At 41.5% G+C, this 25,119-nt stretch overlaps 2 protein-coding genes across 3 annotated transcripts; one reads left to right on the top strand and one right to left on the bottom strand.

Annotated features, from left to right (window-relative positions):
- Positions 1–800: 800 nt before the first annotated feature.
- Positions 801–11,557, bottom strand: txnrd3 (thioredoxin reductase 3). Its single transcript, XM_046384835.1, has 16 exons — positions 11,207–11,557; positions 10,587–10,647; positions 9,671–9,780; positions 8,987–9,094; positions 8,717–8,789; positions 8,492–8,611; positions 8,206–8,348; positions 7,726–7,841; positions 6,927–7,152; positions 6,525–6,617; positions 5,906–5,982; positions 4,779–4,935; positions 4,462–4,569; positions 3,684–3,779; positions 3,450–3,584; positions 801–2,050 (listed from the first exon to the last, which is right to left on the bottom strand). Exons 1-16 carry the CDS (start codon positions 11,321–11,323, stop codon positions 1,988–1,990), a joined length of 1,803 nt encoding a protein of 600 aa, XP_046240791.1. The 5' UTR covers positions 11,324–11,557; the 3' UTR covers positions 801–1,987.
- Positions 11,558–13,326: 1,769 nt separating this feature from the next.
- Positions 13,327–22,468, top strand: bin2b (bridging integrator 2b). 2 transcript variants are annotated; one of them, XM_046384839.1, is made up of 13 exons: positions 13,327–13,471; positions 13,736–13,919; positions 15,431–15,511; positions 16,404–16,458; positions 16,894–16,988; positions 18,184–18,279; positions 18,447–18,554; positions 18,648–18,733; positions 18,936–19,011; positions 19,140–19,222; positions 19,403–20,090; positions 20,820–20,912; positions 21,975–22,468. In XM_046384839.1, the coding sequence occupies exons 1-13, from the start codon at positions 13,461–13,463 to the stop codon at positions 22,086–22,088; spliced, it is 1,770 nt and encodes a 589-aa protein (XP_046240795.1). In that variant the 5' UTR covers positions 13,327–13,460; the 3' UTR covers positions 22,089–22,468. The 2 variants fall into 2 exon arrangements, with proteins under 2 accessions (XP_046240795.1, XP_046240796.1); XM_046384840.1 differs by having other exon boundaries at positions 21,978–22,468.
- The last annotated feature ends 2,651 nt before the right edge of the window (positions 22,469–25,119 follow it).

Here is a 25,119-nt window from a genome sequence, read left to right on the forward strand (position 1 = left end):
TGTGAATAAGCTGCCCACTTCAACGGGATGATTTTGATCCTGTACCTGTGCTTGATCAGCACTCACCCTTCCACCGCACCTCTGTGTTATTTCAGCTGCGCTGCGGCGTGAGACCTGAATGGCATGAGGGGACCCGAGACCAGGACCCTAAACTACTGAACATGAAGTAAACCATGTGAAACGTTCAGTGAACCGATCAAGTGTGAAATAAAACTCAGAAGATTATTGAGATGTTATTTTATCATTTGACATTTTAAAGTAGACAGTTGCAGACTGTGTCTCAGTGACACGCTCATTATTATACTATATAGACAACAGTATCCAGACTCTGCATGGGGCTGTTTTTCAGGAGTTGGGCTGGGTACCTTTCTTCCAGTGAAGGGAAATCTTAATGCTTCAGCACACCAAGACATTTTGGACAATGTTATGCTTCCAACTTTGTGGCACTAAAGACTATCTAGTTTTTATTTTTTTTTAAAAAAGGGGGTAAATTCAGTTTAGATTTGTATAATTTTATACTTACAATTTAACTGAAATTAAAAATGTATTGGTTAATTTATATTTTTTTGCACAGTGTATGTATTTAATGATGTCTTATTTTACTATTAAACAATAATTTAGCATCAGGCTACATACGGGATAGTACAGAGACCTGGTGAATGTAAAATCAAGATCTTTGTAATGTAAATATAAAAAACTTTATATTAACATACATACAAATTGTATGAGGGTCATACAAATGACCCTCACTTACACAGACAGTCAACGGACTTCAGGTCAACATTAAAGTCTGACAAAACTGATGGTTAATTCATCCTTTATTAAATCTTAAGAAAGAAGTAATCTACAGTGGTTTGACACCAACAAACAAGTCTTTTATACAGATGACCAAAGTCACGCATTGAGAGCCTCCAGAAATACTGTCCTCTAAAAGACTGAATATATATCTTTCACATACACATAATGCCGAGGCAGACAGCAAGATGCAACAAACAAGCATTAAATTAACTGAGTAAAAACTTGGGATTTTGTTTTATTTTTAAAGACAACATTCAGTACAATTCAGGTCGTTACTTTCCATTTAACTATTATAGTGTTTGAGCACATCAAGGTTTGACATTTGTCGGCTCTTCTTCCCTGCAAACTTGTTTAGATAAGCGCTTTGGTAGAGATGAAAGGAATAATCTTTAAGGCAGAAAGCCCTGGTGCCTCCACACAGCAAAAACAATGACGGCAACACGTATACACCTGTTACAAAATGTGTGCAATGAAGAAGGCTCAACCAAAGAGACAAGATAACATTTAATCCACACATCCACACACACACACACACACACACACACACACACACCAGATTAAATAATAAGTTTCCATCACAAGCTGAACCAGAGATCAGAGCCGTGCATCCATTCAAACCCTGGTTGTGTGCCAATTCAAATGTGGGGGGGGGGGGGGAGGTGAGAAGTGTTTGAAGGTTTATATTGGTACTGGACGAAGGGTTAGGGCCACCATCAGGTGCTTCTGCAGAGGGACATCGATCCTCGCCCACCTCAGTATATCAGGTTACGGGGGAGGACGTCACAAACAGCCCAAACGCACACACAAACTCCGCAGAAGTCTGTGTATGTGTGTTGGTGCTCCTCTGAGGAGGACACACTGGTGGAGCCCAGGAAAAACACCAGCAGAATAACCCTGCTGTTCAGCAGGCTGCCCTCATTGTCAGACTACCACAGCCAGAGCGACAGGCTCACACACCCTCAGCTCTGGCTTCAGTCAGTCACCTCTTAGCTCCCAGCGAGCCTAAATAAGTGCTTTCACCGATTCAGACGCCAGCCACGGTGTTAGGTTTGTCCTGAGAAACGGCCGCTCTGCAAACCAGGTGGCTGCAGGTGAGGCTGAGCTAAAAAGGTGGACTGTGAACTAAGATAAAAGGGTTGGTAGGTGAGCCTAACATGAGAGCAGCCCGCTAAACATGCAGGGTTTAACCTCAGCAGCCGGCCTGTGTGACATCTCCTCCGGAGCTCTTCGTCACCGCCAAAGTGGTAAAGATCTGATGAATTAAAAAGAAAACACACGTCAGGCAGTGCAGCTTCTTTTCTTTTCTTTTTAAAGGCTACACTGTATTAGCAATTCAAAAACACGAAACTCACCGGTTGAAATGAGGCAGTTTATGAATGAACTTTGTAGTTTTAGTGTTAAAAATGAATCATACTTTAATGACACAGTATAAAAATTGGACATGGACTCAGCCTTGTTAAATTACCAAACATGCAGTCCTGCATTAATTCTAAATGAAGATATGTGGCCGCACTTTGTTACAACATGGAAATCCAAGTAAAACATCAAACAAGAGGCAATTAAGCAGCTTAATGTGCTGCAATTATCACCATGCCACATTAACATAATGAATGTTTAATGCTTTCATTAAGCTAATGAAATACACCACACATGTGTGATGGGAGACAGTAAAAACAGAAATTAAAATATTCATTCAGCTTAAATTAATAAAAAACTTAACACAATTAAAACACTCTTCTACAACATGGTAAGAAGAAAACTTGGGCCCTCCAGCAACAGACATATTAATGCTTTAAGCTGCTGCCTGTGGCTGCCCTGTTTGATGTGTTCTGACCAAATCTGTGTCTGGCACAGAGAGCTCAGTCACTCAGGATTAGACTGAAATACTAGTCAAGTGAGGGTGCAGGAAATGTTTCAACAGGAAGCTAAGATTGGCAAAGCTTATCTAAGACTGCCTGAGCAAAGTGATTTAGATGTTTTGTTTTTTTTCTTTTCCTTGCTGTTTTGGACTGCATGTCAAATGTACATGCAGATATTTAAGACTGCAACATACAGACAGGATATCTACACACATATGGCTTTCTGTTTGAGTTCCAACATGCATGCTGTGCACTTTTAAAGCTAAAAATGATCTTCATAGAGCTTTTGGCAATTTCCTGCTCCTTCTTACCGGTTAGTCAACAGAACGTTATTGTGACACGCCGTTACAAAAACAGCAATGTTTTATTAGACTTCTTTCCTAACATGCATGTAAATGCATTCAAAAACAAGAGGAAAAAATGATAGATAATGTGTGGTTTTCTAACTATGTTGTCTAGCGAGTTATTTCCTCTGAGAAATATACAGTAGTGGAGACACTGTCACTTGGCATAAAAACTACCCTGAACCTGACTGACGAGTCCTGTCTTATTAAGAAGCACTGATATTTTATGCTACTGCAATTTTTTGAATGCTTTAAAAAAAAAAAAAAAAAGTCAGGTTTTCACGGTAAAATGACCTTAAAAATGTTCAGTTTTTCCAAAAGACAACCATTTAGAAGTTGACAGAACAAAACAAGAAACTAGACTGTTGGTCACCAAGGGGGTGGAAAACAACAGATAAATAAAGAACAACTTAAATTCCAACTTTTAATGACCGAGTTGATTTCTTACCTCAGCACAGGTTGGGTGGATGCCGATGGTGCCGTCCAGCTGCTCCTTGGTCACACCACATTTCATGGCCGCGCCGAAGCCCTGCGTCACCTCTCCAGCGTTTGGACCCAGATAGTGGAAGCCAATGACACGATCCTACAGTGCGACGTTAACAAAGCGCAATCATTCAAGCTGCTGGTTGCTATGGGCACCAAACTGATGTGTGAGCAGCGTAAAAATGAGAAATAATCGTACGCTGTCCAGTTTATTGCAGATGATCTTGGCATAGCATCTGTTGTTATCTCTGCCGGGCACGGTGAACTCCAGAGGCCACAACAGACTGTGGTACACCTGAACACAGAGACGGGAAACACAGTGATGTTCCATTAAAGTGCAGAGCACAGCAACCACCCACATTTGATCAGAAATGAACAACATCAATCCCATTAACCAGACTTGGGCAGGCAGGTTATTTTTAATGACTCATCCAATAACAAATCTAACATGTCTGCAAATTTCCTTCAACATTGAACTAGAAAGAAAGCTTTGCTGTCCAACCAAATCTGCAGTCAGGTTCTTTCCTGTTGTACTGAGGGATTCACATTACTGGAAAATTGTGCAATAACAGCACATACTTTGCATATAAGTAGAGAAAAATCACTAAAACGTAGCAGGGACATTTAAGTTGGAAGGAGTAACGACAAACATAGGCATCTGTCAGCTTTGGTTGCTTTACAAATCATGATTTTTTTTTTCAGTAAAAGTACTGTGTACTATAAAGTTTACAAACAAGGTCAGCCAAGTCAGCTGTGTTTAGAATATACAGACAAAATTCACCTTGAGCAGAAATGCTACAAATCTTTCGAGGCAAGTCTACTCATGTATTACAGTATTACATGACTTCATGGAATGAAAAGTAGAACTCGTGTCATAGAGATTCACTTTACTCCGGCCTGTAACAAGGTTCACATTCAGGTGCACCACATAGTTAATAAATTATTCAGAAGACTGTGGCTCTGTGCGTGTCTGTTACCTCGATGTTGTCCACCCCGTAGAGCTCAGTGGCTTTTTCCTCTGGCAGTCCACAGGCACCGTACTCCAGTGGAGTGAAGACGGTGGTGGGAACGTTGACATAGTCACACTGCACAAACACACACACAATAAATTACTGTTTTGTATGTGACGCGTCACACACTATATGACCACATAAACTACGACACACTGGGATAGCAAGTTGTAATTTAGAGTGTGTGATACCAAGAAGTTTATTTTGTTTGTGTTGCAACCTGACATGCTGACATCAGAGAATTTGCAGGTCTACAGTGCATGTGTCTCTTAATGTCGATGTACCTTGACTTTTGAGCCCCCGTAGAGGCGTCGTGCCAGCAGCTTGCCAGCCTGGATGGCTACTGGTGTCAACTCCAGCTTGCCTTCCAGAATGTCTCCAATGGCGTAGACGTAGGGCAAGTTGGTCTGCTCTTCATCGTTCACTGGAATTTTTCCATTCCTGGAGGATGGCAAGGACGGGTCAGTGAAGTCTAACTAACCACACATTTAAGTTTCAGAGATTTTGTAGCAAAAAATTACATTTGTTTTTGTCTCACTAAACGGAAACCATTCTGAAGTGGCTGATTCTAATCTAATCTCATCCTATCCTATGGGTAAACTAGCTATTTTGTCTATATATTCGGCACAAGACTAACTACCCATCACAAGGCAGAAATTAAACAAAATGCGTCTTAAGTCATGCTGGGCAGAATGAACGAACACAACTGTAGTAGCATTTGAACAAGCCGCATCATATCCTACACTGTACAGCAGCAGAACAAGCAAATCTGCTGAGCCCAGTGCTCATCTGACTGCGTCGGCTTCATCTGAATACTACTTAGGTCATAAGACTGGGGCATATGACTCACCCAACGGTCTTTTAAGCTGGCCTCATGCTGTCTTAATCCCTGTTAGCCTCACAGGCTGAACCATTAGTCATTCACAAAACAGTGGAAAGACAACATGTTCAAGGCAAAGGCTACATTTTCTATACGTGTAATATTGGAATAAATGATTAAATAATTGCAAAACATATGGAGATTGGCTCAACTGTCTAACTTCAGCTTCAGCTAACTTCAGAAAAAGGACAGGCAATGCCTCGATGAAAGACAACAAACCGAACTGAATCTAATCAAATAAAGGCAGACAATGGATCACAAAGACAGCAGCATGAAAACCTCTTAGTGTTAGATAATCGATTATCTTGATACTACACAGGAGTTTTCTCATCTCGCCAACAAGATAGCCCTTGTCTCACTCTACCAAATCCCCAAACACACAACCCCTGCAGAGAGCTGTGGGACGGCAATAACTGCTGAATCACCATGACTGTAACACGAGTCTTAAAGGCACAGGCTGCCTCATCAAATGGGATGGACGCATGTAGAAGGAAAAAAAAAAAAAAAGAACATACGAGATAATAAACTTACTTGGGGTTGACTTTGACCCCGATCTTGTCCAGGCCAATCTTGTCTGTGCATGCATCTCGGCCCACTGCTATCAGCACCTGACGGACACAGAAATGGCTTGTTAAGCTTGAACTAAGTCCTTGGAGTATTCCTGCATGCAAGGAAGCTGCTGGTTATTTACACATGAAAAGGGAGATGTAGGCTGGAGAGAAACACAACAGTGGAAACAAAAACGTATAGCTGCAGTTTGCTTTCTGAGACCAGCACAAAAACCTGGCGGTTAATTCTGAATTTTAATGTGCAAATTTCAAAGATCAGAGTCTGAAGCATCACGTCATTTATTTTCACCATAAGACAGTTTCATAAAAGGTTCATTTTTGTTTGATAGTTTTTTTTTTCATTTCGGCATTTTCAATTTATAATTTAAAACAGCAATATTGGAATAATAATAATAATAGAATTGCATTTTGATAATGAAACGTCTGCTTATTTCTTGTGTATTGCTGGACCAATACTGACTGTTCAGCTTTGAACACATAAAGGAACACTACTGGGAAGCTACAGAGTGTAATAAAACCTCAAAAACACAAGAAATGATGGACCTGTCCTTTAAGAGAAGGACGAATTGATTAGCACTTACAGTGTTGTATTCTCCCTCAATGATCTCATCGGTTTCTGTGGACTTGGCTGTCACCTTCAGCCTGCCAGGAGTGCCTGCTTCCAGCTCCTCGATCTGACACACACAGATGCAGGGAAGTCAGAAGAAACAAAATCTTTCTGTTTCTGATCAAACGTCTAGCAGACAGATAAAATTTGATGATGATGATGATGATACCAGATGGTACGACACTGAATCTGATGCTGTACAAGATCAAAGTGTGCTTACAACCTTTCTCTTTGCTACCAATGGATGCTCCGCTAAGGATAACAAAACAGTTTAAAAATCTAATTCTTAAAGCCGTTAAATTGAAAATTTTGACTTTACTCTGACAGCATTAGCTGAGGCAACACTAACACTCACAACACTATAGTTAACACTCACCTTTACGGGGACATATTTACGGAGGAACTTTACACCGTGCTCCTCCATGTGCTCTCCGGCACGGTTGGCCATGTCCTGGTCGAAGCCCCTCAGGAGGATGGATCGGACCATGATGGTGACATCGAGACCCAGGCCTGCCAGGAAACCACCGCACTCCAGAGCCACGTATGACGCCCCAACCACCAGGGTCTTTCCCGGACAGTAAGGCAGGTAGAAGAGGTCATCACTGGTGGACAAGCAGACAGACACAAAGGAGTTCAAACAGAGTGGAGGCAAAACATGGGGCAGCTACTAACCTCTTATATGTCCTGTGACTGCTAAGTGATTGCAGCAAGGGGAAAATAATAACAACCGTATCTACGCACTTCATTGTCAACATTCCCATCTCCATACTATATTGTCTATAATGCAAACAAATATGTCTGCACCTATGAAACACTAATCCTACAGCGCCCGTTGTGTCACACAACAACCTTTGGTTTGTTTGACTAAGTGAACAGCATGAGACCATTTGTGGGTTGCCAAAACAGCAGCACGAACACCAAAGACACCTGAGGATAATCTATCACAACATAAGACAGCTGGGAGATTAATGGATTTCCTGAGGCAAAGCCACCTGTTGAGGAGGACAAGAGTCCACATCATTAAAGGGTACGTTTGCGTCACACACAACATACAACGCCAGATGAGATGCTTCTTCAGACATCAGCTGAACCCCATCTTCAGTCTAAAAATGAGCTCTGGGTGAGTAATCAGTAAAACAGCAGAGCATTACGTCAGGCTGGCACTGTGCTCTCACCTGGTGATGCAGTACTCCTTGTCTCCAGGGATGCCCAGGTAGCGCGGCCTCTCACCTGTAGCCAAGACAAACTTAGCTGCTGTGTAAAACGTCTCCTTCCCTCGTTTGTTTGTTGCCTGCAAAAAAAAAAAAAAAGAAACATTTTGAAGGAGGGGCCACAAGGAACACAGAGCTACAACAGGCAATTCTGGCTGGCTTGTTAAGAAAAGTATTTTCATCGGTTGTGTGAAAGACATTCTGAAACAGCTTCTGTTTGCTTTGGGTGTAGCTAAGTGATGCTCTCTTAAGTGTGACAGCCAACAAAAACAAGGCTGAAGAGCAGCCAAAAAGAGGAACGTATTCTATGTCAGAATAAATACATATGCATACTAAATTATAAAAAAATGCAGTCTGTCAAGGCTCCTAAAAGTAGAACCAAACTAGCAATCTCAGTTCAAGAACTGTACAAGTACACTGAAGGATCCTTAATATTACATTTACCTTGATTTTGTGTGGTTCAATGAATTCTGCATAGGCATTGACATAGTTGACATTCTTGTCTCGCAGTGCCACCCTGTAGCCCCAGTTCAATGAGCCAATGTAGTTGTTCACCGCCGACTTCATCGTGTCCCAATTGTGTTTCACTGCACAAGACACATGGCTATCAGCGGAATCGATGGAGTGACAACACCTGACTTACTGACAAGGCCTGCCGCCGAGTTACCGCTGCAAGCCGGTGCGATGTCCCCCCTTCGTGACCTCCTGGGTCGGTGCTCTGAGCCCTCACCTGTCTCGGCAAACTCCCAGCCGAACTTGCGTGCGTCCTGTATGGCCGTGCTCAGCAAGGCCGTCTGGTGCATCAGCTTCTTGGGAATGCAGCCCACGTTCACGCATGTTCCACCGAGACCTGATCATCACAGCGGGGGCACATTAATACCACATGGAAATGGTAAGTTACCAATCAAATTTGATTTTAAAAAATACTGCATTCAAGAAGAGGGAAAAATGATACCCCATGTGGTTCCCTTTGGTGTGGGCACAACGTAGTCCAGTACCATGACCTTCTTCCCCAATATAGCGGCCTCCTATTGTCAAAAGAGTCACTGTTAGAGAACCATTGCATACTTCTGTAACATACAAAGGCGTGTCTAAATAACTGTGGTTACTGATTACAGCATTACAACACAAGACTTAGTTTCACTCTGATTGTCTGTAGGCCACATAATTGCACAACTGGGCAACATCCACTACATGGAAGCTTCAGCAGTGAGAATTCTGTCACCTTTGAGCAGGCAAGACCTCCAGATCCTCCTCCGATGACAATCAGGTCATAGTCGTAAGTGTCATTTTCTCCACTTAGAAGCTGCTGCAAGCTGCCATCTTTATGAGCCTGACAGAAACATTAACATACCGTTGCATCAATACAGTACTTTCCCATCTGATTGTGTAGTGGGACTGTAGTCACTGTCACAGGTTCTGCGGCCAATTTCCTGCTAGGCCTGTATGAAATATATCAAAAATGAGCCATTTTTGGCACTAAGGAGTGAGGCAGCACAACTGAATGCTACACTGTTAAATTTTCACAAAGCTGTAAAGACAAACTAAGTGTGCTTGCTGTTTATACAAACTGAGAGTTCTCTCCACCAACCCCACCATCACTGTGGCCATTTGCTCATGTTTGCTCACAAGACTCATGCATTCTTCACTGTCATAACATCATGGCGTATCTGGATGACTTTTGTCACACCCTTTCTTTTGTATTTAGGCCATGTCTGCTGTAACAAAAGTCGACAGTGTGTTCAGTTTTTCTGACATCTGAACAAGTCATTTGATGAGTAACATTGTGTGGTAGTAATGTAATGAGGACATTACATTACAGCATTACAGTGATGTACGACACAAGATTTTGAGCACTAAATAAAATCCTGAAAAGACGGTCAGCTGTCAGCACACATTTGTTCCTCACCTGGATTGTTTTGTCACAGCCACCAAGGTGAGTCTTGTTGATGAAGACATTAGGAACGGTTTTCTGTCCGGTCATCTCGAGCAGCATCTCCTGGTAGTTGCTCCCATCCTCTGGACAGAAGGGTAACTATTGTTCAAGTTCACAGGCTTGTTCAAATATTCACCATTCCTTCAACACATCTAATTTTCATATGGAATTATTTTACCAACTGCTGCATTGTGAGTCGGTTAAAAAAAATGATAAACATGACAACATGAAGTCACAGCCAGTAAACAGGGCAGAGAATAAGAAACCAAATTTCTGACTTTCTTTCTTCACTGACTGAACAAGCACAGCATCTACACACTGACCTTCAAATATCTTTAGACAAAGACACATGTTGATGCGAGTGTGGTGTATCAAGTTTGGCCATCAGTTGTGCCAGGAAACTTGCTGATGCCAACAGGTTGATCAACATCATACATGCCACGAACTCTTCTCCGCTTTACAAAAAAGCTATGACTCCGGCTTACAAAATTTTAATAAAGAAGTAGCACTTAGTTAAACAAAGACCAATAAAATGAATGAGTTTACTGACATATGGCATGAGGCCAGAATATCTTCAGTGAGTGACTCAGCATGTTTTGTGCTGCTGCAGTCTGGAGTAACACAACTTCTCTAGCATGTCACGCAGGACAATCCTCAAATGTGTGGGCTCAAATACACTTTACATTAACATAAACATAACTATTATTAATAACAAATAAGATTATATGTTAATAAGCCGTTTATAACACAACAACACTTGTGCTTTTTGTTGGACTATACTGTGAAGTCATCGTTTGTATTATTGCAGCCGTGCGTGCCATAAACAAACGGGTCTGTACTGTAAGTACTGTACTGCTACTGCAAACTGATCAAAACATCTCCACCTTACCCATGAGATCCAGCTCCACCACATTACACTCGATCTTCAGCTCTTTGAACAAGTCTTTCACCTACGGAGACACAGATGTCAAAAACGACATGTCAATTTCAAGATACATGTTCTCCAAATACACCCCCAAAAACCCGAAACAAAATGTTCTTATTTGCAAACAAATCTCTTAAAATAGCTTCACTGCAGAATACTGAAATATCCATAATCTGATTTAGCTACAAAGCACTGGTTTATATCACTGAGATTTCATAATAGTTAGTTAGTTGTTAGCTAGACCTCCTTCAGAACAGACAAGTGGTGCCTCATAAACGGGGTGTATGCCGAACTGGTAACGCGTGGTCTAATGGCTTAAATGGTTAAATTTGCGGTCTTAACTTTTCTAGGAAGCGCGAACAGTTTCAGACAAGCAGCTAACGCGTTCCTGACTTTATTCGACAATATCTCCAACAAATGTCAGCCTGGAGTAAATCCTTTTAAACGGATCGACGTAAACAGCCGCGCTAGTGGGACCAGAACAAACCAGCAATTAGACCAAGCCCGTGCATTTCGCGGGAGAAGATGGAAGTTTCCGACCGGCAGAACTAAAGTGTCCCCCTTTGACAAAATGCATATCTTACCTTGAGACAAAATGGACAGTAGCTCTTACTGAAAACCAGCACTTGATTGGAGTCAATAAGCTGCTGTATCCGAGATTTGAGTTCATTCTTCCCGGAGTCATTTTCGATGGGAGGCATTTTCAAGGTGGTTCCTTCCGTCTGCCTGCGCAGGGCAAGCTTCGATAGACGGCAGACTCGGGAAAACGCAAATGAAAGCGCACTAACTCTTTCTTAACAAATGTACAAACGTGTCTCCGGCCTTTCCCTGGAGAAAAGACCAGAAAGAAGATGAACCACAGCTCTGTCACCGGTTCCCTTCCCTCTGCTGTCCCTTGCTGATCTACTGACCGCGCCAAACGTCTTTTACCATTTCTTGTCTCGCTGCTTTGGGTGCGCTCGACCACAGTCACCTCGTTCACCGCAGAGTCCGTCGCTCGTCATAGACAACAGGAAGGACTCCGCCCGCACGGTTAGTCCCGTGCTTCAAAACGCACAAACATAAAGAAACGTCACAGGGTTGCCTATTTACATGCCGTAAAAGCACAAAACTAAGCTATTGTTACATTGAAATGTTCTTATTAAATCAAGGTACTTAATTAGCCGCGTGTTTACGTTTCAAATATAAACATTATGTTAGATGGGACGGCGGAAGCAGAAATACGGGGGCCTACAGGCGCCTTTTGAAGACAGCTTCCCAAATTAGGAGAAAATAGAAGCGAAGTGCATAGGTATTAAAATATTACATATAAATAGCAATAAAAGGTGAAATCGACAATTGCCAGGCTAATGCCGTAACTCAGTTTTCAGATTTCTATCCCTACGTTTACTCTGCTTTTTAAAGTCTTGGTCCACGAGCAAATAGTTGTTTTTTAGCGCCATCTGCCGGTGAAAATAGATGACAACAGGTGCACTGTACTGTGTATCCTCATAAAACTTTTAACCACTCGGTTGTGCTCTTATTAAAGACTATTCCCATTGTCATTATAGTATTTCTTGTCACTAAGGGCTTTATGTGATCTTGAAATACTGACACGTTGTGTGCTTCATGGAACTGTAATGGGAAACGTTATTATTAATTACAATTAGTTGTAATAATGATAGGCGACAGGCTATCAGGGCCTTAAAGTGTGGGAGTGGTGAATTATGTTGGACTTTTATCTATTTAAAATATGAATCTCCTTCTGGCTCTGGTGAAGCTCAGGAGTTTCCAAATGAGTCATAATGTCAGTGAACACACTCAGTATTTTCAGTTGCTCAACAATATCGACTTACAAATTTAGCTGTAGGTCATTATTAATCATAAAACGCTGCGTTGGCAAACACCGTCAGTGCACTGAAGAATATTATCTCACACATGTTGTTTCTCTCTCTGAAGGACAGTGTGTTTAATTTGAGAAAGCCTGGGTGAATATCTTTCTGGACAACTGGGAACTACAGTGTCTGAACCAAAATATGATAGGAATTCCTGTTTTGGAAACCACTTGTTCAAAAACAATATATGCCACGAGTTACAACAAAATGGATCAGTAAACTGATCTAATGGATGGAGTGTCCCTTTAAGATTTGTTATTATTCGTTCTTTAAATAATTAAAGTGGACAAAATAAACACAGACAAACATTCACACACACACATTAAGTTCTTGTATTTTGTATGTCGAAGTATAGACTTATTTTTTATTTATTTAGCCTATTTGTTTTTACACATCTACAGTCTTTTTTTCACCAAAATGATGTCCTCGTACTCATAATCACATTCACACATTTTTAAGTCAGTATAATAAGTACTATGATGAAGTACTTTGGTTAAAAGCAAAGGTTCAGACATCTGGAACTGCTGTAGTAGACTACATTACAGAAAATGCAGTCCTTAATGTGAAGCAGGCCACATGGTTGGGACATGTATTACTCATAACACTAGTCTATGAAAAGCAAATGTGTCAACAATGACCAACTCAGCAAACAAAGCTGCTCAGCCCACCGAAAGCTAATGAAGCAACATGACATCAATAAGCTATCATAAGACACTAGGCTTATGGAAATTAGTATTAGATCGGCTACTGAGACGTCGTGTAGGTCGTGTAAATGACATGTACATATTTCCCAATAATCTAACAACAGCTGAGAACCCATAGCTGCCATAGCCAGCAAGGGCTACTATCGTTTGTTTCTGTTTTAAAAGCTAAAAATAACGAGGCACATTTGAAGGCAGCATATCGGGAACTACAGCTAATCCGCATCAGGTTGCTGTATCAGGTAGAAACGTAATCTGCACACATGATTTCCAGGTGAGTGTGGCTGATGACTTCCACCTCTGGCGGAGAGCAGACGGGAGCGGAATTAGTTTTGCAATATGACTATTAGATAAGGACACACAGAGGAGTCTTACTCATTCCTTTAACAAGTTCAAACAAGAGCAGTTTCTACTGATGATGATGATGATGATGATGATGTAAAGGCCTTCAGGCCAGCTGGGTTTAACGCCGCCTGTGTGTGTGTGTGTGTCTTGACACTTGTGTTGTTGCTCCACCTCCGTCGATCTGAACTCGCAGCTCAGTCGCCGTCAGGCAGTTCGCAACGAAGAGGCACGAAGACGGGAGGCGAACTGCGCTTGGTGAGGACAAACCCGAGAGAAAAGCGACGATGGCAGAAAATAAGATTGGCCCAAACCTCCAGGCTGGAGCCGGATTCTTCGCTAAGCGGGTTCAGAAGTCCTTGAATCGAGCTCAGGAGAAGGTGAGACCTGGAAAGCAGCTTTGTCAAGTTTGTAAAGTTCTGTTTCGCTGAAAAACTGGACAGTGAAGCGCTGTCATCAGTTTGGTAAACTGCGATACACGCATGCTCAAGCTTGATTTGGCATCCAGTCAAGATTCTGCAGGGATATTAACACATTTGGAGCCCCTTTGTAGGCCTGTATTGAGTCTTACAGACTTTTCATTGGAAACAGAATAAGAGGCAGATCCACAGGGGGTGTTCCTTCTAGTTTACAACAAGGTCCTACTTTAAGATTTCCAACAAGGCTGCCTCAGAGGATTAGTTTCATGTAACTGGTAAATGAGAGATTCTGTCAGAATTGTAAGAATATAGCTTAAGAAACCCTTTTCTGCGTATTGCTACAGCAGTCTACTGGTACTTTCCCATTCTCTGGTTCCTGTATCAAGCTCTGTATCAAACTGTAACTCATGATGAAATGTTCCCGAGTGACAGAACAAAATCAGGTCAAGACTCTTTGCTGAACCTCCTCTAAACAAAATGTAAATCTGTGGTACTGAGCGTTGGAGAAAAGCTCTCTGCGAAGGCCATTAAACATACAGGAGTTTAAATCACGAGCTCTAAGTGTCTTTCTGAATGATTTGGATGTTAGTGTGATACATTTGTGAAACACTAGCATGGACTTTCAAGGTCTTAGCATCATGGTGTTGTTCTGTACTACACAGCTGTGTGTGTGGACACAAAAGCAGCCACTTCCTGACTGTGTACTTCCTCTCACTCGCTGAGCCTTTCTCACTCAGTTTGTGGTTGATTTTCTCTGCTCCACCTCAAAACAGCAAAAGTTTGCTTGTAGTCTGTTGCAACATGAAGCCTATTTTGGGGACCAGGGATTTTTTTTTTTTAAAAAAAGTGGAAAATGGAAGGATAGACATGAAAATGAAAGCCTTTGTAGCAGATTTAAAGTTAAAGGTCAGTGTTTCATTCAGGCTTTCATACAGCTGCAAGCAGTGGGCTGTGAAGGGCACTGTAATCGTTAGTCATGCATGTCTGGGTTTAGGTTTGGTGGTAGTCAATGTATTGTGACATTAATTTATTGCAGGTGCATTATATCAGTATATATGTTGACCGATAAGTAACAAGAAATTGCAGCAGAGGAATGTCAAATGCATTGTTCTTCCTTGTCACAGCCTGGTACCCACATTACCCACAATGCAACTCGACTACCATCAGTTCAGTCAAACATTTGAGCCTGTTATGCTAGCGTAGCCTCAAGCGGAGATGAACAGTGGGCTACAGAGGTCTTGTAAGCTCACTTTCTAACTCAGCACACTCAATTTGGAGTCTTCAGTTGACTCGTGTGACATCATACATGCAAATTTGTCTACGTATGCAGAAGTATTCCCTGCTAAACTAACACCTGTGAACACACACTGATGGGTAAAATCAGTGGAGTTCCCCTTTCAAATAGTCAAGATCCACTCATCATTAATGCTAGATGTCTGTGTAATGTTGAAACTCTGTACATCTTCACTTAGGTCCTTCAAAAACTGGGCAAAACCATGGAGACCAAGGATGAACAGTTTGAGCTTTGTTCCCAGAACCTCAACAAACAACAGGTACACCAACATGCAGCCTTTCTTCTGGATGTTTGCCGTTCACTGCAGGATTTACAGAATGCTTTTGCTTTAATTGATTTTTACAGTTAAAGAACTCTTTATATGCCTCTTAGCCTAAAAAATTCAATTAAATGGAGGACTGCAGTGTCCAAAAAAACCATACCACAACAACAGCGTTTTGTTTTTAATATTGAGATGCCACCCCACAAGTTGAGATAATCAACCAGCCTGGCCTTGAGAACAGGAAGTACTGGAAACAAGATTCAGCTCTTTCTTATCCATTCTGCATTCTGCTTGTTATGTCTCCTGAACGCAAGCACAGACTGAACGAGATATTTTGTAACATTTGAAAGAGGAAATAACACAAATGAAAATGATGAGTGTAATACACTCAAGGGTTTTGTTGCTACAGCCTTACTTGGTCAGGTATGACCTTTAGCATGTGTGCTAATGTTAGTAAGCTTCAGATGGATATTGCTACAGCATCCATCCATTATTTGGATGCTAAAACAAAGTGTAACAAGTTGTGGCTGCAGTTGGCTGCTGGGAAAACGTTACGCACGTCCACTTTTAAGTTGCTCAAAGCTCATTTAGTGCTATTAGCAAAAACTATAGTACACACGTGGGAGAAACTGACATGGAGCAACAGGAAGGAAGTCTACAGATTGACACGATGTGCTGCTTTCACTTCACCACCACATCAAAATTTTGTTATTGTTGTACACTTAAAGTCAGCGGTGTGGTCAGGTTTTTTGGAAGCTTGGAACTTGTAAAAAAATCGTTCCGGTTGTTAAGGCAATGATGAAGCACAAATGTGTAAGATCGGCCACAGAGATGGGCGTTGCTAAATGTAACTCGTATTTTCTGCTTTGTATTTTGCTCCTGCATTCAGATCGATGGCAACAGATTGTTTAAAGACGTGAAAGCCTACCACGCAGCAGTGAAAGGTTGGTTTTGAAAGCACACACAGATGTAACCACACGGTATTAACAGAATGCCACACTTTACTTATGAGAGATGGTGAAAAATAGAGAAGTGAATTTCCTCTATTCTTGAATTCTGTGTCTACTTTCGCAATTCTGTCTGTGTTGCCATGTTGAATAAATAAAGTCCTGCAGCGAAAACAGCAGACTCAGCATTGTGTATGTGATTCATGTGCGTGAAAGTGCAGCTTTTGTACTGCTGTCAGCTATTGCTCCTGCATTGTGAGCAGGAAGCCGCTGTTGTTCTGGCCTTTGCAATGAGGGTGTAGCAGCAGTGACAAACCCAAAAAACAATACCACCATACCTTGTGCTACTGATTCAAAATGATAAGTTGATCCTTATTATATTTGACTTTCCTCCCCCACCTTCTTCCTGCTATTTGGCATTCCTCTCCACAGCTGTGCATGAGACATCCAAGAGGCTGTCCCAGACCTTGAGCGACATCTACGAGTCAGACTGGAATGGAGTGGAGGACCTTGCTGTCATTACAGAGGTATGTTTATTTGTGTATGAAGGTTTGCTTATCTAAGAGCTAATGGTTTGATAAAAATCTGTTTCATTTGAGCAGTTTGGGCTTATTTCAAGGAAATTTGGTTTCATCATGCAGGTTTAAAGAAACTTGATTTAAGATACATTGACTCCAGTGGTTCCCATTTTCTCATTTTGTTTTTATATGTGCAGTACAAGTTAAAGCAGCATCGTTCTTTTTCTGGCAGAACATGTGGTTGACATATTATGATAAGTATAAGTTTGATGGTTAACATGTTATTTGTAAATCCAACACCAACATTAGCACTCATTTGGCATCATGTTTCAGGTATTCAAGTATTACTGCAAACATGTGGAACAAAGATGTCAAGAGTGGTTTTAACTGTAATTGTTTAAAAAAATCTACTTTCAAATCCTCTTTAACAGACACACAGTGGGTTTATCAAAGCATTTACTTTTTCTGGCTGCTGTCTGCCAGAAAGAAGCTTGAAGACAGACGTTACAGGCAATGAAACCAAAACAATTAGCAGAAAGACAGTAAAATGGCTTGTGGAGGTGAGAGGACCCACACAGGTGGATAATAATTCTGTGTGATTGTCACACACCGAATTACCCATTGCACATTGTCATTTTAAAATTGCTCATAAGTGCAGCGTTGAATACAAAAAGTGACTCAACAACCCCATTATCTTTGCTTCTAAATTATTCCTTATCTAACCTATAAACTAGAACATCCTTTCCTGCACCTACACATTAGCTTGTTGAGCAAGTCACGAAAGAAATGTGCACTGAAGAAAAGTACTATTATGTGTTATGTGTTTGGGCTGTGTATGGCTACTACGCTATACTGTGGCCAAATCAATGCACGGATAGTCAGCAGTAGTTTCTATAATGTGTATTTCTGGACGTTTCCTGCCATTTCCTGTAGTGGTTCCAGTAATATCTGTGGGTGATTGACCACAAATATATGTCGGGCTGCAGGGTTAAGTCTAGTTTCTATCTGAACTGTGGGTCCCACCCTTTCCTTTAACCAGCTGAAGAAAAAGCTGTTTCTGGAAGCAGATTTCTTGGTCTCAGTTCCATTTCTAGACAAGCTGATACTGCAGCGGGGCCCACGTAGTAGATCGGTGTAGACTGAAAGTCTTAATAGTCGAGAGACTATATACTACAGTTGATGTGGTACCAAATGTCTCTCTTAGAGTGAAGACTTGCTGTGGAACGACTATGAAGAGAAACTAAGTGACCAGATTGTCCGCACCATGGAGAACTATACAAGCCAATTCCCTGAGGTCAAGGTAACGTGATGCTTTTTTAAAACTAGAATCACTTCCTACTAAATGGCACACAAAACTTAGAATGACTTTCGGGTCTCTAGATACCATCATCTGGATGACTAACGGAGAGATTATCCGTCCCCCAACTGCTGGACACCATGTTTACTTGAAGAAACTCTGTGTTTCAGGAACGGGTTTCCAAACGCGGCCGCAAGCTGGTGGACTACGATTCAGCACGACATCACCTGGAAGCACTACAGAGTGCCAAGAAAAAGGATGAAGCCAAAATAACAAAGGTAGCGTTTGTGTCACATTGCACAGAAATGACTGGGTGAGTGGCTTTATCCGTAACTGTTTAAAATAATCTACCTTTCAATCTTCTCTAACAGGCAGAAGAAGAGTTCAACAAAGCCCAGAATGTCTTTGAAGAAATAAATAACGAGCTGAGGGAGGAGCTGCCTGTTCTCTATCAGAGGTAGAGTTGACTGTGTAAAGCAGCAAATGAATGCAATCCAAGATAACAGTGAAATGTCATGAGTTTTGGACAAAGTGAGTAGTAGTGCAGTATGTGTGTACAAATGAACAGGTTTGAAGTTGATGCGCAGATGTCTTGTCTTGTCAAGAAGAGTGTGTGGATGAGCTGAAAGACAAACTGAACGCTGTCTTTGTCTCTGTAGCCGGATAGGTTGCTACGTGACGGTGTTCCAAAACGTATCGAACCTGAGAGACGTCTTCTATAAGGAGATGAGCGTGGTGAGATATAACACAGATCCTCCTCTTTCATTGTGCTAGCAACGTGAAGTATTCAAGTGTGTATAAAATGCAATGAAAACAGTTGCAGGATATTCAGTGCTGTGTTTGTGTTGCACTTTGTGCTTTAGCTGAACCGTGAGCTGTACAATGTGATGAAGAAGCTGGAGACTCAACACTCGGGCAAAGCCTTCATCATCAAGGGTCTGAACAGGTAAGTCGCTGAGTTTCATCATCAGCAGGTTCCAACGGGAATATCATGTCTGGATAATAACACACATACCTGTAATGTTGTTTGGTTCCCAATATGCTGGAGTAAAACTAACACTTTTCTGAATATTAAGATGTTTTATGCGAGTCCAAGAATAAAATAAATTACGTTTTCTTCAACTAGCGCAACAACTAAGTCAAAGAAGAGAAAGTCCCTGGTTATCTCCAATCCCATCCCGTGCAATACAGCTTTCCCTGCTGACCATGTCTCCATCCATTCTTCCACGGAAAATGCGAAAGAAGCTGTCCCCTCTTCTCCTTTACAACGAACTGAAAGCATCGCCGAAGACACCAGCCTACCAGAAGAGAGTAGCGTCTCATCCAAAGATGCCAACTCGTCAGACTCTGATCTCAGCTCCAGCGGCACCAACACACCTAAGAGGCAGTCGGTGTGTGACAACGAGAGCAGCGACAGGAGCACAGGGAGTCAGAGTCTGGAGGAGGCGAAGGCAGTGGCGGAAGCAGAAGCAGAAGCAGAAGCAGAGCTCGCTGCAAACCATTCGGATGACTCGGGGGTGGGAGTGCCAAAGTCTGAGGCTGCAACCCAGGAAGTGTCCAGTCCCTCTGATTCTGCAGATAGTGATGCCCTTCAGAGTCCAGAACAAGAGAATGTGAGTGAGCCACCATCTGAGGAGGCCAAGTCCAAACCTGCACCGGTTCCTGCCCCTCGCATCTCTTTCCGCTCCACAGATGATCGCCCTCTCTTAACCGCTAAGGAACAGGATGAGAGCGAGGAAGAAGCAGTCAGTCTGGAGACGACTGATTCGGGAGAGGACTCCAGTTTTGACAGTCCACCAGGCTTCCTTTACAAGGTACATGATTTTAAGAAGACTTTAATATTTTGGTGAATAAAATTATTTGCCTTCATTGACACAATGACGCACAAATATCTAAAATCAATCAGATCAATCAAATATGTAATGTGAAAAACTATATCATGCTAAAAATACAAGTGGATGAAACAAATGATCAAATTAGATCTGTAGAATAGAGTTTAAAGTTGGCGCATTCCACATTATCTCATCTGCACTCAAAACATAATGTAATATTATGACTGTATAGTTTTTAAGGTCAGATTATCTTTGAGAAAGTGGTCTGACTACTGATTAATACATGCAACATTAAGATATTAATTTATTTTTCTTTTAAAATAAAAAGTGAAGAAAATTGAGACATCTCTGGTTTCTGCAAACAGTAGTATATTTAGAGTTTTTAACTGAGGACAGTTCTAAATCATCAAGTTAATTTTAAGCATTACTTCACCCAGAATTACAGAAATAAAAAGTAACATTTTCCCTTTAGGCTCTGGTGGTATGGAGCTGTGCAGATAGCTGTTGTTTAATTTGTCAGGCTTCTAAAATATCTGCCTTTCCAATACAAAGAAGGTGAATAAAAAGTCCCTTTGTGGCTGCTCACAACATTTAGAAAAATATTGTTAAAAATTTAAATGCACCACAAATAAAATGCCTTTACCTCTCTTGTGTTGGTTTGGAAGAATTCAGTATTCAGCTTGCATTAACATGACCTGTGTTGTCCACCAGGGGGTGGCGATAGAGAGCCATGCAGCGTCTGAAGACGGCCTGCTCCAGTTTGACCAGGGAGACATCATCCTGGTGCTCGCTGACACTGTAGAGGTTAGTGTGTGTTGTTGTAAAGCTCACTTCCTGTGGCACTTCAGAGAGAGGGGAGATTACACATTTCCCGTGGACCTTTCTCTGAACCTGAATAAGTTGTTTAGACCAGCACGTTGTGAAGATTTCCTTTCTGTTTGAGCCATGTGCGCATCCTGCTGAGTGATTTTTTTTTTTCATCACATTTTCCTTTTCAGTGATATTTTTCATTTTTGCTGTGGGTAAATGGGGGTGGGATATTTCCACTGCTGATGAAATTGAGTCAGACGGCAGGAATTGTTTCAAATGTCTTAATTAAAATATATCTGGTAAACATCAAGAGCCACACTCACAATACACCCTAAAGCTAAGTCTTTGGTCACATAGTGCTGTAGTGCTGAAAGGAGCTCCTATGTCCGATAAAAGTTAGAAGATCTTCCTCAAATCCTGCTAGCAAAGAGCTGCATCTCATGAGCATTTTGGCAAAGTGGAAACGTGGTGAATTTTTAAAAGCATATTTTGATGTGTGGTTGAGTTAATAAGGACCTAATCAGTTCCCCAACAAATCGAAACTAACTATCATCCACTAAAAGCGGAGAAGATTGTTTGTACTAAGTCTCTGCTGCTTTTCCAACGCTGGAAAAATGCCATTGGCAGTGCCGATCGTGGAACATCTCAGCCGCCTGGATGAGCTGCTTTCACCAAACCAAAAAATGTGCTCCTCAGTTTTTCTAACAGTACATTAAGTGTAGAGCGAATAAAATAAAAGAATGAAGCTGATTTTATGGTTGCTGATGGATTATCTGGAGGAATTGTGCTAAATGTAGAATCATCCCAAACAATTCATAATTCAATAATTCATGTTTGAAATCTATCACCGCAGCTTTGGCTCTTAAAAGGAATGTTGCAAATTGATTCTGGTAAGAGAAGACACACTGTAAACATGGCCTCGGATTCTTTTATCAGTCCCATAGAAAGCAGGAAAATCACAGGAAGTCTATTCTAACACTAACTCAGAAAGTATCTGATCAGAGGGTGGATTTGTTTTCCTAACATCTTCTTGTGTTTCATGCATGTGTGTCGCAGCAGGAAGGCCTGTTGAAGGGGATCAGGGAGGAGAGCTGGATCCAGCACAGGGATCTGAAAGGTCACTCTGGGATCTTCTCAGAAAAACTCATCCAGGCTGTTCAGGCCGAGTGAGGCAATCGTCACCCCTCAGCCTGTAATACGTTCGTTCTGCATCCAGCAGTTGGTGACTCATGCACACACATTCACACACACGCCCACACACTGGGGGGAGTGAACCCATCTGCTTTGGGTGCAGAAGCTGTAAAAACAGATGACGTGACGAACAGGCGAACACGTGGTGACTCGCATGCTCCGATGTTGCAACTTGGGGAACAAAAGCGAACGTTTAGAACATTTTGTAAGAGATGTTATGGATTGTTAAATGTTACAGTATTTTGCTCTTTTTGTGTCTGCAAAGTCTTTATGTGAAACACTGTGAAACCAAAAATCTTTTTATACTGATGCTATGATCTTGTGTAAAATTTCCTAATAAAGTTGTAAATAAAAGAGAAGAGGGTGTCGTCCTGGAATGAACTGCAAGGTTTTTCATCATTCCATTCAATCAGTTGATTTGGGGATTTCCAGCCTCTAAGAAGCAAATAACGTACAGTCAATTTGATTTGCATTTTGTAAATAAAGAAATTGTTGCTGGAAGATTGCAGATAAACAGCCTGAGCTTGAGAGAGAACTGCAGTGATTCATGAGAATGGAATGTGAAAATATCATCAAAACCTGGAAAGTGAGACACATTGACTGATTTACTGTGAAAAGTTTATGGAAGATAGGTCTCTTGTATAAGCACCTACTGAGCTGGGGTTCACTTCCCGTAGTTTGGCAGGTCTACTCTGTGGAAATGAGAAACTAAAGTGTTTTAGACTTCCTGCGTATTACTAGATTATATATGGAGATAACCAGATGGTTAACTGGCTGACACCGAAAGGGGGAGTCAAAGGACAGGATAGAAATAACTGCAGCGGCAGGGCAGCCCTGCATCATGGCTGTTTCGTGTGTTTTCTGGCAGCTTGCTGTGATTTTCCCTTCTGGGTTTGGGTTTGGGGTGGTTGTAGTCAGGTCAACCAGCTGGGACTGTTAACGTGCCCCCCCAGTCCACCAGCCTCAATTTCCCATTTATCCAAAGGACTAACACAGGGAAGTATCACACAGTTAGCCTGAAAGAGGAGTGGGCTGCAGGTCCACCACTAGCCTTATGAGTGCTGTGTCAGAACCCTGATGGTTACGGTTTTTCTCATTTGCTTTGGCTCAATTCATTTTAAAACTCTGAACAATCACATTTGGATCCCTCATTCTTTAAAGCAAATTGCACATGCTTCAGTACATGTGTGCAAAAGACTAAGTACAAAAGTCTACAGTTTGCACAATAACCACTTGCACATGGCTGACGGATCAAAACTGGCGAGTTGTTTCATCATCTGAGCCATCACATGCACAACCATCCATTCATTTCTAATGTTTGTTATGTCTGCTAAACTGGCTAATTACCTTCCAGGAGTTTGAAGCAGGGGATGCTTACGCCACACAAGGAGAAAACATCAGATGTGATGCTGACAAAAATCTCTGTCCAGACAAACAAAAGTGATGAGATGTCTACCAAATAGATGTGAGCTTGTTGTGTTCCATACTGAGAGGAGGAACTGAACTACTGCAGGATTTTTTCATAGATGTCATTCTGACGCTAATTTTCTGTTCTCTGTATATTATATGAATGATCAAAAATGAATTTTCTGTTTACAGCACATTGCCACATAAACCCCTTTGGTGTATAAAGGTTCAGATCCTTCCTGTGTTTTACAGTATTGACTTTTTTCCAGTAAACTTTTTACCTACTGTTGAAATCTGAATGTAAAAATCTCAGTCAAATAAAATAGCATTTAGTTTGATAAAAGTGACATTGTTTTGTACAGTAAGCAGTCAGTGTCATCAAACAAGTAGAACACAACAGATTTGTATATAAGAAATGTTAACAGGGTTGACTGCCACAGCGGAGACCAGCACGCCTCACACGATGACAAAACAGCTTTTCGTTTTGGTGGTGCAATTTGCTGACACAATAATTAAGTTCTGAAACATGAATGAAATGTTTAGGGTGAGCTCACTTCAGCAGACATGCAGTAGAGTTGTGATGCCCCATGAATAAGACAAGTGAAAAGTTCACAGTTTAGAGAGCGTGAAGACTTTTTTTCCCAACTAGCATTTCTACACCTCAAAGAAACAATATGTGACCTCTGCGTACATAATTGCCATTGCAAATAGTTTAAGGTGACTTGACAAACACTAAGTGCAAAAACCTTCTGATAACAAATTCTGTGGGTGTTCACTGCTGTGCATCCAGTAATATCTACTCTGAGAGCAGCCCTGGGAAGACCCACTCACATGGTGTGTCCGACTGGGAGTTGTTCATGTTCATGAGTATTGCAGTAACACATATGAAAAGGTATTTTCTGCTAAAACACACCTTTTTCAATACAACTGACAACAGCTTGCCATCATGTCAGGAGATCTTCATCAGCAGACGTTGTCATTGAATTTGAATTTGCACTTTCTTAGAGTTTCAATGACTTTAAGTCTTTGTCCATTTGCATGACCTGAGAAAAACAGAAATTCACAAAGACTCCTATTTTGAAAGTCAAGGATGTTTGAAGGTCTGAAGGTCAATTTTTCAACCCAGACCAAAGCTTTTTTTTTTTTTTTTTATCCACTGGTGCATACAAGAGCATAGAACATTTTGAGGAGGTGAGGTGAAGGTAAATCTGCACCACTGGTCTTATATTGTGACTTTCGAAAGGTGCATTTGAAAGTGATGAGTAGCGCAAATGCAGCAGCTGGAGTTGATGTCTTGGAGGCAGGAATAAAACTGGAGCCAAAGCGTGCCTGGGGTTTCTTCTGTTCCAGATGAGAATGTACTTGTGCATGACTGTCAAAGTCTCTATTATTGCAGTAAACCATTCTGCACCATTCCTGCTAAATGAAGTCACCACAGTGACACAGGGCCTTAGTGTTATATGGTCCTGACTTGGATTATTCTCCTCCTCATTCCTGATTCCAGGAAGAACAGCATGAGACCAGTTAAAGTAGCAGTTTTTCTGTGATTCACTATTGAAATAACAGCCGGATATGAAGCAGATTACAACTTTTGTAGCTGCTG

The sequence above is a fragment of the Scatophagus argus genome, chromosome 3, assembly GCF_020382885.2.
Source record: "Scatophagus argus isolate fScaArg1 chromosome 3, fScaArg1.pri, whole genome shotgun sequence".
NCBI classification, from domain to species: Eukaryota; Metazoa; Chordata; class Actinopteri; family Scatophagidae; genus Scatophagus; species Scatophagus argus.